This window comes from Chiloscyllium punctatum, chromosome 18 (genome assembly GCF_047496795.1).
Source record: "Chiloscyllium punctatum isolate Juve2018m chromosome 18, sChiPun1.3, whole genome shotgun sequence".
NCBI lineage: Eukaryota > Metazoa > Chordata > Chondrichthyes > Orectolobiformes > Hemiscylliidae > Chiloscyllium > Chiloscyllium punctatum.
This window is the reverse complement of record NC_092756.1, coordinates 84557641-84573124: the sequence shown is the minus strand read 5'-3', so window position 1 is coordinate 84573124 and position 15484 is coordinate 84557641. Positions and strand designations below refer to the sequence as shown.

At 43.1% G+C, this 15484-nt stretch overlaps 1 protein-coding gene across 1 annotated transcript in view; it reads left to right on the top strand.

Annotated features, from left to right (window-relative positions):
* Positions 1-15484, top strand: part of LOC140488942 (interleukin-2 receptor subunit beta) — a 110392-nt gene that overhangs the window by 78358 nt on the left and 16550 nt on the right. The window contains exon 6 of the mRNA XM_072588160.1: positions 9112-9299. Within this exon, the coding sequence (XP_072444261.1) occupies positions 9112-9299 (188 nt within the window). The remainder of the gene's footprint in view (positions 1-9111; positions 9300-15484) is intronic.

The window sequence follows — 15484 nt, the reverse complement described above, 5'->3', positions numbered from 1 at the left end:
AATAGTATTGAAGGACCGAGAGATTTAACATGCAATACAATATATAGACATCAAAAAGAAACTATCCCGTGGCCGCATAAAAATCAGTTACTTAAAGTCATTTGAGTCTGAGTTTCAGTGGTTCTTCTGTCAATTCGGCCGTCCAGACTTCTTTCTTAACTGGGGATTCCACTGGCCCTTTAGTCCTGGTGTAGTGAGTCCAGCCTTTCTCCGCCGTGCGTATCGCCGTTTCGGGAGTCAAAAGAGCCTGGTACAGTCCCTCCCAATCCGGTTGCAATTTAGTTTCTGTCCATGACTTAATTAGGACCCAATCTCCCAGCCGGATGGGATGAACGGTGAACTCAAGGGGCGGGGTCTGTGCCAGTAATCCTTGTCTCCTAAGAAAAGAGAAACAGGAGGACAAGCCCAGTATATACTTCTTTAAAAACAGATCTTTAGTTTCCAGGGTTGGCAGTTCCCCTTTCGTTCCCAGATAGGGCAGGCCAAACAATATCCCCTAAGGGGACAGCCCCATTACCTTGGGACCGTTTGCACTCACGAAAGGGCTTTGGTAAACATTTAATCTAAGTGTGTCTGGTTTCTACTATTAATTTAGATAACTGCTTCTTGAGTGTCTGGTTCATTCTCTCAACCTTTCCTGATGAAGGTGGGTGCCAAGGAGTGTGAAACTCCTCAGAGACTCCTAACCCTTCATTTATGTGGACTATTGCTATCTCCTTTGGCAACAAAAGGGATTCCAATACTTGCTTTACCAATTCCTCATGAGCCAGTTCTTTACCCCTACTGTTTATCAGTCCCCTCTCCTGCCATATCTTCCGAAATGTGTGTGCCACCCCAAAGGCAGACTTAGAATCTGTGTATACTGTTCCTTCTTTGCTTCCAAAGTCTTAAGGGCCCTTCTTAGTGCATAAAGTTCGCAAGTCTATGCGGACCAATCATTGGGTAGTCAACGAGCCTCAATAACACTCCCTTCTATTCCATCCACTACTGCATAGCCATTGTGTCTTTTACCTTCAATCACTCTGGAGGACCCATCAATGAACAGTCTGTCCCCTGCATGTAGAGGGATATCTCTAAGGCCCATCCTTACTTTAGTCTGATATTCTATAATGTTCTGGGTCTGAGGGAGCGTCATCCTCCCCTCTCCAGAGAAAGGTAGCTGGATTCAGACAAATGTCTGTGATCAATGTAAGGTCATCCCTCTCTATTAGAATTGCTTCGTATTTTAGAATTCTAGAGTCCGTAAGCCACCGCCCTGATTTCTGATTTACTATGGTCTGTGCCTGATGTGGGGTGCTGACTATTAAGATTCCCCCAAAAGTAAGTTTCCAACTTTCGTCTACCAATAAGGATGTTGCTGCCACTGCCTGCAACTCTGGCCAGTAATGTAGCTTTCCATTCTTTAATTAACAATGAATTAACGCTGTCATGTTTTAAATTAGCAATGAATCAATATGACAGGTCACTGAGAGAGTGTGAAGCAATCCTGCCAATTAATATTGAATCAGGCTAATACAATTGATTTATCATAAATATTAATTATTAATTATATATTATATAAATAAAATAATCATTATCTGTAATTCAGTTGGAAATGCAACAAGTGACTAAAACATTTTAAAAACTGTAATCGCGCAGTTCTGTTTGTTTACCAGTCACTTGTGACTTCTCATTCTGTTTCTGTAATTGTTTTGCTTGAGCACGTTCATTTTTAAAAACCTCAACAGATTCCATAGCACCATTTGCAGTTAATTCAATCCCCAATTTGGTGGCAGTATCTTGCCATGAGCGCAAAACTGATTCTTCGTGCCTCTCATCACAAAACTGTTGCCATAGTCCAATTAACTTTAAAGCCTGTTCCTAACTATACATTTTGGAATCTTACTTGTAAATATATATTTATATATTATAAATTAATTTATTCATTATTTAATATTTAAAATGTAAAATGCATACAGTTCCCAACTTTGAAATCCACTATTATTACCCGGTTTTAGTCTCTTAATTTAAATCCAAAATTAGTTTTCTTAAGTAGTCCTGACCAGTCATTGCTCAATTACAATGCTATAGGTCGTGAAATAACCAGAGCTGTCTTAAAAGGATTTGTCTATTCAAGTTTAAATAAAACTTCTAATGCATGAACAATGGTCGAATCCAAGGTCACAGATATTAACCATAGGATTGATTTATTACAATCTAATGTTGAACTGAAACTTCAACTGTCATTGAGGGAGGGAACTTTCTGAATAAAGCTACGGCTTAAAATTAAGTGAAAACAAATGAGTCTGAAACACAAAAAAAGGTGATCATGTTGTTTTCTTCCATATTAAGTTAATTGGAAATCGCTTTTATGTAAGGATAAAAGAGATTAGTTAGAAACTGATAGTAAGGCAGTCATGACCTGTAAAAAGAACAGGAGTCAACATTTTATTTCATAATCACTGTAAAATCCTTAATCTTAAAAGAAACCATGTTAAATTTCCATAATAGAAATCAGATTCAAAACAGTCCCGGATCTCAAGCTCCAGGGAACAAAGCACAAACATTCAATCACCAACAAACAAATGTGCATTCAAACTGAATTACAAAGGGTTAAACTTTCTATTAGCTGTACAGCTCTTTACTCTCTCTCTCTCTCTCTATCACACACACACACACCGTATCTCACAGACACTTTTTGAGCTTCCCACAATAACAACTCTCGAGGCTTCTCGCTCCACCCCTCTATCTTTTGAATTCTTTTTCTGGATGTAACACCCTGCTTGTTGGGGCCTCCACCTCTGTCCTTGTCCCTGTTGACTGGACCCTACGAAAGGTCCTCCTCATCCTCTACCCCTTCCTCTATATTCTACATGCTGCCACTTCCATTCCGGTTGCTAGTCACTAATGCGATTCTTTTCTTGACTACTTCGTCAACCGTGGCTGCCATCATCTTTGCGTTCTGTTTTTGCTTCTCATCGTCTCTCTTTACAAACACTTTCTGTGCCTCTCTCAATAATTCCTCAAGTGATTTCGCACTCCACCAATCTATTTTCTGAATTTTGTTTTGGATGTCTGGCCATGATTTAGTTACAAAGTATACCCTCAGTAGCCCTTCAGCTACTAGCCCTTCCAACACGAAGCATAATCTGATCCCTCCTGACTGAAAGGCTGTTTTCTGTTGACATATAAAATTAAATATTTACAAACCCAGTCTTCGTCCGACCTGTACTTTGGCCAGAAGACGGCGGGACGAAGAATGGACTCCTTAGTCCATACAAAGCAACAATATTTAATCATCTTTTTGCTATCTTTTCCTTTGTACAAGTATTATTTTACCAATTCCACAACATCCTGCCCAACGGACTTTCTGGAGGTATGTTGTCAGGGACCCCGCCTCCATTTCCATTTTTTTTCGCGGAGACTTATACTTTACCCTCGGCCAGCCCATATTGAATTTCTTCGTTAGACACTTATTAACTACTAGAAATCAATCCCAGCCACCAAGGCAGTACTTAAAAATCTCTTTTCCTACCTTGGTCCACGCACGGAGTTGCCTGGCTCTCTGTGCCTACTTACTTTCGCCTGGTTCAGATAGACTCTCATCGGATCTCAATCAGTCAACCAGAAGGGGGAACCCACCGCTGAGGAACACAGGACCGTTCTAAAAGGAACGGGACGCGTCTTCCCAGCTGTCGACGGTGCCCACCCTGCTGATGATGATGGACATCCCGGACGAGCCCCCAAATTGTGAGAAACAAAACTCACATATTAATAAATTTCAGTCCAAGTCAAATTCTGAAGCAGCGAATTTTATTGATACGTACTTGCAAGAACGGGTGCCTCACAAATAAGCACCCCGATCTGAGGGTTATATTCTGATTTATGCTTTTCAGCTGTGTCTCTCAGTCCTCCCCTTTCACCCCATCGGTTACTTTAGCTGTAGCACATAGCCTATCACAAGCTCTAGCTTTACTCCATCTTTATCTAGCTTCTCTCCACCTCTGTTTACTTCTCCCATTACTCTAAGCCTGTTGCCCCTTACTCTTATTTATCCCATTCCTTATATGTGACTATCCTGGCATAGTTTGCTGTCTTCGTGTGATCATCCTGCCAAACTAAATTCCATCCGTTGGCCACATCCCTCCTGCGACTGGCACACTATTCTCCTGTTACTGGTACATCCTGCTACATGGTTGCTCTGCCCTATTAGTCATAGATAATTCTATCTGTTTTTGCTTCTTCTTATTTTTCTATGCCTGGTACATCCTGCTACACGGTCACTCTGCCCTATTAGTCATAGATAATCCTACCTGTTTTCGCTTCTCACTGTTTAGTATTGGCATGTGCAGTCTAATTTTATAATGTAAGCTTTTGCAGAAGCAACACCTGTTCCCTTATTCTGCACAATTTTAACCCTATACCTTACATGTCTGTGTGGACCTTTCACATTCCCCACCTGTCTGTTTCCTCCGGGTGCTCTGGTTTCCTCCCACAATCCAAAGATGTACAGGTTAGGTGAATTGGCCATGCTAAATTGCCGGTAGCGTTCAGGGATGTGTAGGTTAGGTGTATTAGTTAGGGGTAAATGCAGAGTTATAAGTTAGGGGAATGGGTCTGGGTGGGTTACTCTTCAGAGGGTCGGTGTGGACTTGTTGGGCCTAATGGCCTGTTTCCACACTGTAGGGATTCTATGAGTTATGTGAGAAAACCGAGTTAAAGCATTCTCAGTTTGTTACTCCAAACATGGGGCAAACTGCAACGAGACCAAGACAAAGAGAGATGTGTTCATCTGTTAGTGAATAAACAGATCACTTGAAATTTCGAAAGGATTACCACGCCTCATTCTGTACCCACCCCACCTGTGTTCCAAAAGCAAGAAGAAAAATATGTTTTTCAGGACATAAGGTGGTTTTTCTGGTGAACACATTTATTAAAACAAACCACTGCAGAGAGATGCATTAACAAGTACAGAAATACCCCAATAGCATCACTGCCTCACACATTATTATAGCTCTCCAACTGTGTTATAGAGTGATCACAGTTCCCAAACCTCATTGACATGTGAACCTTTCATCAGCAAAACCGAGGTTTATGTTCAGTCAAAATTAGACACACAGAATGTACTCATACATGAGGCACACACACATGCACGTACTCACACAGACACAGACTCATACACACACACACAATAACACAGACACATGCTCACAGACACACACACAACTCATACATACGCACACACTCGCACACAGACACACATAAATAGACTTAAAGATGCATACACACCAACACACACAAAAAAAACACACAGCCACACACACCCATACACACTTGTAATGAAATTAGAATTCTGAAATCTGCATTTCAACACCTTACGTTTGTAAGGGCATATATTTGTGTACGTGTGTGTACATACAGATACATGTGTGTATGTGTGGGTGTATGTAAGTGTGTAAGTGTGTGTGTGGCTGTATGTGTTATGTATGTGTGTGGCTATATGTGTGGTGTGCAAATACATACGTGGCTGTGTGTGTGTGTGTATCTCTGCGTGTGAGTGTGTGTATGTATGAGTGAATGTGTGTGTGTATATATATATATATATATATATGTACATATGTGTGTGTGTGTGTGTGTGTTGCTAATGTACAGCAACTTGAGTCAAGCCCAGAGGTGAAGGGGGAGACCTTAACACAGCTGTAAAACCCACCTGGTAATGTGCAGGATACTCCCTGACCAGCCCTGCTCCATTTCCTTCAAGTCAGCCTATTGTTCTTTGAGATGGATGACAGCCATCGTTCCGTTTCTGTTCTCCCCATGATCACTCTGGAAATCAGAGGAGTTAGGGCAGCACTGGGTAAGATCTAAACAATAAAAAAAAGTGCATGCGATGCCTCCTCCCGATCACTGCAGCGATTGTTGAACCCGGGGAGCTACCGTTTGGATGGCGAGTGGACTGCCCCAAAAGCAGCAGGTATTGCCAATATTGAAGCTCTCTCTACTTTCAGGAAGAGTGGCCCATGTTTCCAGATTCAAACCTCTACTGGCCAAGTCAGCATTCCAATAGGATGCATTAGGGATCTGTAAAATAGTAGTTTGCAATTTGGATGCACCTCCACCCAATTAAGATTGGTACAAACTTTGCATGAAACTGGGAGGAAGCTGAACAGCAGTTGGATAATTTGGGGGGGGGGGGGGGGGGGGGAGGGGGGTGTTAACCTTATAGATGTTTATAAATCATGAAAGGGTTCTTATAAATCATAAGGTAAATCACAAAAGTCTTTTCCTCAGGGTGGGAGAGTTTAAAACTAGGGGGCAGAGGTTTAAGGTGAGAGGGTAAGATTTAAAAGGGACCTGAGGAGCAACCTTTTTACACAGAGGGTGGTGCATATTTGGAATGAGCTGCCAAATACACGTACAGTCACAATGTTTAAAAGACTGTTGGACCTGAGAAGGAAAGGTTTAGAGGGATATACGTCAAGTACAGGCAAAAGGGACTAGTTTGGTTTTGGAAATCTTGCTGGCATGAGCTGGATCGAAGGTTTCTGTGCTGTATGACTCTATGACTATAGCACAGTGCAACCTTAAATTGTGTCTAATTCTGAGCCTGCATTTTAGGAAGGAGGGGAAGCCATTGGAGAGGGTGAAGGAAAGATTCACAAGAATGGATCCAAGTAATAAGGGTTACTATTAGACCGTAAGACATATGAGAAGGAGACCATTCAGCTCATCGAGTCTGGTCAGACATTCAATGGCTGATCTAATAATCTTCAATACCTATAACCTGTTACTCCATTACTGATTCAAAATCTGTCTGTCACAGTCTTGAATCTACTTAACAATCCAACCTCAACAGCCCTCCGTGATAAGGAGTTGAAGAGCTGGGCACCTTAGGGCAGTGAAGGTTGAGAGGAGATTTGAGGGGGTCGTTTGAAATTGGAAAGGGTCTGGACAGAATAGAGAAGGAGAAACTGTTCCCTTCGGCAGAAGCAGAGAACAAAAATTTAAGGTGATTAGCAAAAACGTCAAAGTCAATTATTTTCAAGCAGTGAGTGGTGAGGATCAGATGTGTACCATCTGAGACTAACTGCGAGGGCAGCAAATTTAACCAAGGCATTTAAGGGAGAGTCAGGTCATTATCTGAAATGATTATATCTACTGAGGTGCAGGAAGAGGTGAGAGAGAAAGCAACACTGGAGAAACTCAGCAGGACTGGCAGCAACTTTGAAAAGAAACAGAGTTCTGAAGAAGTCATTCCAGACTCAAAACATGAACTCTGTTTTCTGTCTACACAGATGCTCCCAGACCTGTTGGGTTTCTCCAGCATTCTCTGTTTGCATGAAATTTCCAGCTTCCACAGTATTTTGCCTTTATGGAAGAGAGACCAGGTGGTACTGCTGTTACAGAAAAATAACTTGGACGTGATGAGCAAATGGTCTCCCTCTATGCTAGCTTACTCCCATAGCTTTTTGACTCCATGATTCATTTGTAAATGAATCATGAGGTGTTCAAAAGCTATTGTACCAAAACAGATGGCTCACTGATGTGTGAAACAGTTTTGAGAAGATTGCTATACATATGTTCAAGTGTAAATATGAGAAAATGACACCTGAACACCACCCTCCTGGACACAAAACACAGATGGATGCCATGACTACCTCGTGGTGGTGGACTTTCACAATTCTCGAGATCACACATAAATTTAAACCCTCGCTTGTGTACTCAAAAACAGTGAAGCCACTTCCTCACTTGACAAACAACACAATGTTCAAAACCTACAGATCATTAAACCTCCGCAACACAACCTTTGGCTAAAATCCAAATGTCTTTGTTCGTACGTTGTGCAGAGCCTGGTCAGCAGGTTTATCAGATTAGCCAAGATCGGTATTAAAATGCCAACAATGGGCATTCACACAATACCTTTAATGTAGTCAAATACATTAAAGCTCTTCACAAAAGCAATTGTGTGTGTACGTGTGTACGTGTGTGTGTGTCTGTGTCTGTGTGTGAGTCTAGGAGAAAGAAAGGTGTCTGTGTCTGTATATATGTGTGTGTATGTGTGTGTGTGTGTCTGTGTATCTGTTGATGTATGCATGTGTGTCTGTGGGTGTGTGTGTGTGTATGTGTGTGCGTGTGTGTATATATTATGTGTGCGCGTGTGTACGTATGTCTGCCTATGGGTGTGTGCATGTGTCTTTGTGTGCATGTCTTTGTGTGCACGAGGTAGTCATGGCATCCATCTGTGTTTTGTGTCCAGGAGGGTGGTGTTCAGGTGTCATTTTCTCATATTTACACTTGAATGTATGTATAGCAATCTTCTCAAAACTGTTTCACACATTAGTGAGCCATCTGTTTTGGTACAATAGCTTTTGAACACCTCCCATGATTCATTCATAAATGAATATGTATATGTGTATATGTGTGTGCATGTGTGTGTATATGCACATGAATGTGTGTGTATACGTGTGTGCATATGTGCGTATGTGTGTGTGTGCATCAGCAACTCTTCCAGTTTTTATAACTCTTCCAGTTTCAATCCTAGAATGAGTGGATTATCTTTTGATAAAAGAGTAGGCCTCTGGAAATTAGAAGAATGATTTAATTGAAACATATGAAATCCTGAGGGGATTCGACCAGTTGGATGTTGAAAGAATGTTTCTTGTGAGAAAATCTGGAACTTTTGGGGTCACTGTTTCAAAATAAGAGACACATTAAACAAGAGACATGGAAACAATTTTTCTCTCAGGCCTGAGAGTCTTTGGAATTCCCTTCTACAAAAGGCAGTGGATAATATATCATTAAGTATTCTTATTGCAGATGTAAATAGATTCTTGATTCCAATGGGGATGAAAGGCAATTGGGGATGTATGAGAATGTAGAGTGGGGGTTGAAATCTAATCAGCCACGATCTTATTGAATGACAGAACAGCCTCAAAGGGCCGAGTGGCCTCCTATTGTTCCTTATTTGTACTCCCCACAGAATCCCTCAGTATAATGAAAACCTCTATTGTTTGGTTTTGGGACACACTTCCTGCAGGGAAGCGAGCTAGCGTCAGTTCCATCGGAGGAGATGGGCCTACTCAGATGGAAACATCCACCAACTTGCTTTGAACCTTCTTTTGTGTCTTATAGGCCTGAATTTCCAAAGACCTGCACCCCAAAGAGTGAACCGGGCTCATCGGAGATGCAAGGCAGAAGCTGCAATCTCACTTTCCTGTTTTTCGCTGCTGGACAGATCTTTAACATGACTCTGCTCTGCCCAGGCCCTGAGTCTCAGGCTGCAGTAACATGGATTCCAAATTTCAAACCATTACACAACAGTAGGTGGAATTACCATTTAATTATCAATAACTGTCTCTCTTCTTGTTACAAACACATACTAGACTGCAAATATTTTCCAATCAATATGCTCAGAGACATTATTACACACTTTTGGAGCAGGTGGATCTTGAACCCAGGTGTCCAGGTTCAGAGGTAGGGACACTGCCAATGTGCTACAAAAGCTCTCTTCCATTAAGGTTGTATATCGGATGTTGTCTCCCTGTGTATTGTTCTGTATAATTGAATAGTACGTATTTGAAGGGCATCTTTATGGGAATTTAAGAGTCATAGCATCATACAGCATAGAAATTGTCCCCTCGGTCTAACCAGTTCATGCTGACCAGATCCCCAAACTAAACTAGTCCCTGCGCTTGGCCTCCAAACATTTCTTATTCATGAACTTATCCAAACATCTTTAAAATGTTGTAACTTTACCTGCACCCACCACTTTTTCTGGCAGTTCACTCCACACACGAACCACCCCCTGTTGAAAAAAGTTGCCCCTTGTATCGTTTTTAAAGCTTTCTCCTCTCATCATAAAAATATGCTCCCTCATTTTCAACTCCCTCACCTTGGAGAAAAGACCTTTGCAGTTCACCTTATCTATGCCCCTTATAATTTTATAATTCTCTATATGGTCACCTCACAACCTCCAGTGAAAAAAGTCCCAGTCTATAATCATATCTCAAACCGTCTATTCCTGGCAACGTCCTTGCATATCTTTTCTAAACCCTCTCCACTTTAATAATATCCTTCCAATGATAGGACTGCAAACAGTACTCCAGAAGTGGACTCACCAAGACCACAAAAGAGGCCATTTGGCCCATTGAGTATGTTCTACCATTGAGTAGGTCCATGGCTGATCTGATTGGTGCTTTAACTCCACCTTGCCACCCCATAGCCTTCCTTGTCAATCATAAAATGTCTAACTCGGCCTTGAATACCCAACCCTTTAAAAGCCCAACTTTGGGAACTTCCAAGGTTAATGACGCTTAGGAGAATAGGAATTTCCTTATTCTGAAACTGAGGTCCCCTCTCCTGTTTCCATCCCCTTGGCATCCATCCTGGTAAGGATCTTTGGAAACTCATATGTTTCAATACTCATATGTTTCTCATTCTTTGAAAGTCCAATGACTATTGGGCCAACCTGCTCAACCTTTCCTCATAAACCAACCCCTTCATATCAGTCAATTGCCGAATAAATGCCTTGACAACTACCAACTCAAGTACCCCACCCCTCCAACACCCAATGAAGAGGCTTAACTTGTACACAGTACTCTTTCTGATTAAAGGTTTATGCCTGAAACATCAATTCTCCGGCTCCTCAGATGCTGCCTGACCGGCTGTGCTTTTCCAGCACCACACTCTTGACTATGACCTCCAGCATCTGCAGTCCTCACTTTCTCCACAGTACTCTCAGTGCAGTCCAACCAAGGTCCAGCATACCTTTAGCAAGACGTCCCTATTTTTAAACCCCATCTCCTTTGCAATAAAGGCCAACATTCCAATTTGCCTTCCTACCTACTTATTGTGATACACATTAGAGAGAGAGGCTGAATAGGCTGGGGCTTTGTTCCCTGCAGTGTCGAAGGGTGAGGGGTGACCTTACAGAAGTTAATAAAATCATGAGGGGCATGGATTGGGCAAATAGGCAAGGTATTTTCCCCGGGGTGGGAGAAAACCAAAGGGTATGGGGTTAAGGTGAAAGGAGAAAGACTTAAAAAGGACCTGCTAACTTTTTCACACACAGGGTGGTGCAGTTATAGAATGAGCTGCCAGAGGAAGTGGAGGAGGCTGGTATAATTACAACATTTAAGAGGATATATTAATAGGAAGGGTTAGAGGGATATAGGCCAAGTGCTGGCAAATGGGTCTAAACTGGATAGGGATATCTGGTCAAATGAGTTGGACTGAAGGGTCTGTTTCCGTGCTGTATATCTCTATGACTCTATGGCTCTGTACAGAAATTTCAATCTTTTAACTTAACCCTTTGTTTGTCTATTGCTGCGACCAACCTCTCCATGCCCAATGCACCAACTGGTGGAAAAGATTTGTCACTGTTTACCAACTCAGAACTGTTCAGAATTATGAGAGACTCATAAGAACATTTAACCTTTCTATTCTGGCAAGAAAAAGCCCCTCATTTTCAGAATGGCATGCAATGTTCTAACTGTGGCTCAACCACCATGAGGTACAAATCAAACATCATTTCCTTGACTTTAGATTCAAAGCAACAGTGAAAAGAGAAAAAAAAACAAAATCTATTTGACTTTTTAATTAGCCTTTTTTGTCTTGAGCAGCACAATGGCTCAGTGGTTAGCACTGCTGCCTCAGGGACCCAGGTTCAATTCCAGCCTCGGGCAACTGTCTGTGTGGAGTTTGTGCATTCTCCCCGTGTCCGTGTGGGCTTCCTCTGGGTGCTCCAGTTTCTTCCTACTGCCCAACGATATGCAGGTTAGAGTGGATTGGCCAGGCTGAATTGTCCCATAATGTCCAGGGGTGATTAGGTGGGTTAGCCATGGGAAATACAGGGTTATGGGGTAGGATGCTGTTTGGATGGTCAGTATGGGCTTCAATGGTCTGCTTCCAGACTGTAGGGGTCTGTGCTTCCCACCTTTAAAGATCTCTGTCGATGTACGCCAAAATTTCGCTCTGTTCTGTTAATCTTACTGTGCTGGATCAGCTATCTTGAATTATCTTGACCACTCCTGGTGCTCCGAAAGCTAGTACTTCCTGTTGGACTATAACCTGCTGTTGTGTGATTTTTAACTTTGCCCACCCCAGTGCAACACCGGCACCTCCAAGTGTTGAACTGAGGGTGAAGTTCTCCAGCACTTTGGAAGGTTAAATTGAAGGAACAGCATATAGATTCACGAGAACAATACTGGATTCCAAAGATGAAGTTGTGGATAGGGATTACACAACATCAAGTTGCATCATTGAAAAGGTCAGTCATCTCAAATCCAGGACATCTCAGCAGGAGTTCCTCAGGGGATGTCCAAGGCCCGACCACCTTCAGCTGCTTCATCAATGATCTTCCCTCCATCATAAGGTCAGAAGTGGGGAGGTTCACTGATGACTACATAATATTCAGTACCATTTGCAACTCCTCAGATACTGGAGCAGTCCATGTTCAAGTGCAACAAGATCTGGACAATATCCAGGCTTGGGCTGACAAGTGACAAGTAACATTCGTGCCACACAAATGCCAGATAATAATTATCTCCAACAATAGACAATCTAGCCACCACCCCTTGACATTCAATGGTGTTACCTTCACTGAATCCCCCACTATCAACATCAAGTTGCTCTCTCTTGCCTTTCACAATTGCGGGGCATTTTGACCAGGGCCTCCAGACATTAAGGAATAGGTAGGGTACCTGGAAGATGTCTTGTGAGAGCTTCCCGACTTTTGGGCTAGAAATGCTAAGCTCTAGAACCCCTGGTTCTAGATTCTTCTATGACAGGAAACATCCCGATATCCACTGACTGGATCAAAACTACTCAGTAAAATGACCTAATCTCACTCAATCATTGCCATCAAGCCAGGGGATCAACCCTGGATCAACGGAGAGTGCAGGAGGGCATGCTGGGAGCAACACCAGGCATATCTAAAAATGAGATGTCAACCTGGGGGTGAAGCCACCAAACAGGACAACTTGCATACCAAACAGCATACGCATCTCGTGATAGACAGAGCTAAATGATCCCACAACCAACGGATCAGATCCAAGCTCCGCAGTCTCGCCACATCCAGTTGTGAATGGTGGTGGATAATTAAACAACTCACTGATGATAGAAGAGCCCAGTGCAAAAGGTAAGGCTAAAGCTTTCACAGCAATCCTCAGCCTGAAGTGCTGACTGGATGATCCATCTCGGCCTCCTCAGCGTCACAGATACGGTTCTTCAGATAGTTCAATTTTCTCCGCATGATATCAAGAAATGGATGGAGATGCCAGATACTGCAAAGGCTGTAGGCCCTGACAACATTCTAGCAATCATACTGAAGACTTGTGCTCCAGAACCTGCCATTCCCCTAGCTAAGATGTTCCAGTACAGTTGCAACACTGACATCTACCCGACAATACAGAAAATTGCCCAGGTATATCATGTAAACAAAGTCAGGGCAAATCCAACCCTGCCCTATCAATCCACTCTCAATCATCAATAAAGTGATGGAAGGTGTCGTCAACAGCGCTATCAAGTAGCTGAGCAATAATTTGCTCAGTGACACCCAGTTTGGGTTCCGCCAGGGCCACTCAGCTCCTGACCTCATCACAGCCTTGGTTCAAATGTAGACAAAAGAGCTGAATTCCAGAGGCTGAGGTGACAGCCCCTGACATCAGGGCTGCAATCGACCGAGTGTGGCATTGAGAAGCCCTGGCACAACTGGAATTAATGGGGGCAAACTCTCTGGCATTTGGAGTCATACCTGACACAAGGGAAGATGGTTCTCATTGAAAAGGTCAGTCATCTCAGCTCCGGGAGATCTCTGCAGGAGTTCCTCAGGGAAGTGTCCCAGGCCCAATCACCTTCCGCTGCTTCATCAATGATCTTCCCTCCATCATAAGGTCAGAAGTGGGGATGCTCGCTGATGATTACATAATATTCAGTCCCATTTGCAACTCCTGTCGGCTACAGAAGCAGTCCATGTTCAAAGATCTGAACAATATCCAGGCTTGGGCTGACGAGTAGCAAGTAACATTCACGCCTACAAATGCCAGATAATAACTATCTCCAACAAGAGACAATCTAACCACCACCCCTTGATATTCAATGGTGTTACTTTCCCTGAATCCCCCACAACCAACATCCTGGGGATTACCATTGACTAGAAACTCAGCTGGATTTACCATATAAACATAGTGGCTACAGGAACAAGTCCGAGGTTAGGAATACGGTGGCCAGTAACTCCTCTCCTGACTCCCCAAAGCCTGTCCACCATCTACAAGGCACAAGTTGGGAGTGTGATGGAATACTCCTCACTTTGCTGGATGGGTACATCAACACTCAAGAAGCTTGACTCAGGTCAAAACAGCCCACTTGATTGGAGCCACAGCCACAAACACCCAAATGCCACACAAATGCCATCCACCATCGATGCTCAGTAGCAGCAGTGTGTACTATGTATGAGATGCACTGCAGAAATTCACCAAAGCTCCTTAGACAACACCTTACAAACCCACAAGCACTTCCATCTAAAAAGGCAAAGGCAGCAGATACATGGGAACACCACCACCTGCAAGTTCGCCTCCAAGCCATGTTGACTTAGAAATATATTGGCTGTTCCTTCACTGTTGCTGGGTCAAAGTCTTGGAATTCCCTCCCTAATGGCATTGTGGGTTGGCTGAGGTGCTTCAAGATGGCAGCTCACCATCATCTTCTCAAGGGGCAACTAGGGACCAGCAATAAATGCTGACCCAGTCAGTGACCCCTAAATCCCACGACTGAATAATAAAAATGAGCTTGCCTACTTCCTTGTTATTGCCGGATACTAAACTTCTGCAATTCATACATGAGGACACCTAGATCTTTCTGCATCTCAAAACTCTGCGGCCATTCAACATATAGATAATATGCTACACGTCTCCAAGCCCCTCCTCACTTCCCTCTTATAAGGCATTCCTCAAAAAACCCTCCTCTTTGGCTATACATTTGGTCATCTGATCTAATCACTCCTTTTGTGCTCAGTGTCATAGTATTTTTATAATGCTCCTGCAAAATGCCTTGAGACTTTTCATTACAATGAAAGGTGTTGGATATGTATGAGATATAAGTTGTTGCTGTTATTTAAGACCTTAAATCTCGAAGTAAGATTGGAAAGTGCCACTCATTTTGCAAACTTCCTGATTGAATTTATTATAGCTTTATAGAATCCTCGTAACGTGAGAGCAGGCCATTCAGTCCACACACTGCTCCCCCAGAGAGCATCCTACCCAGGTCTACCTCAGTCCTGCAACCCTGCACTCCCCATGGCTAGTCCAGCCTAGCCAGCACATCGCTGGACACTACAGGCCAATTTAGCATGTCCAAACTAACCTATGCATCTTTGGATGGTGGGAAGAAACTGGAGCACCCAGAGGCAACCTACACAGACACAGGGAGAACGTGCAAACTCCACACAGACTGGCGCCTGAGGCAGGAATCGAACCCAGTTCCCTGGCGCTGTGAGGCAGCAGTGCTA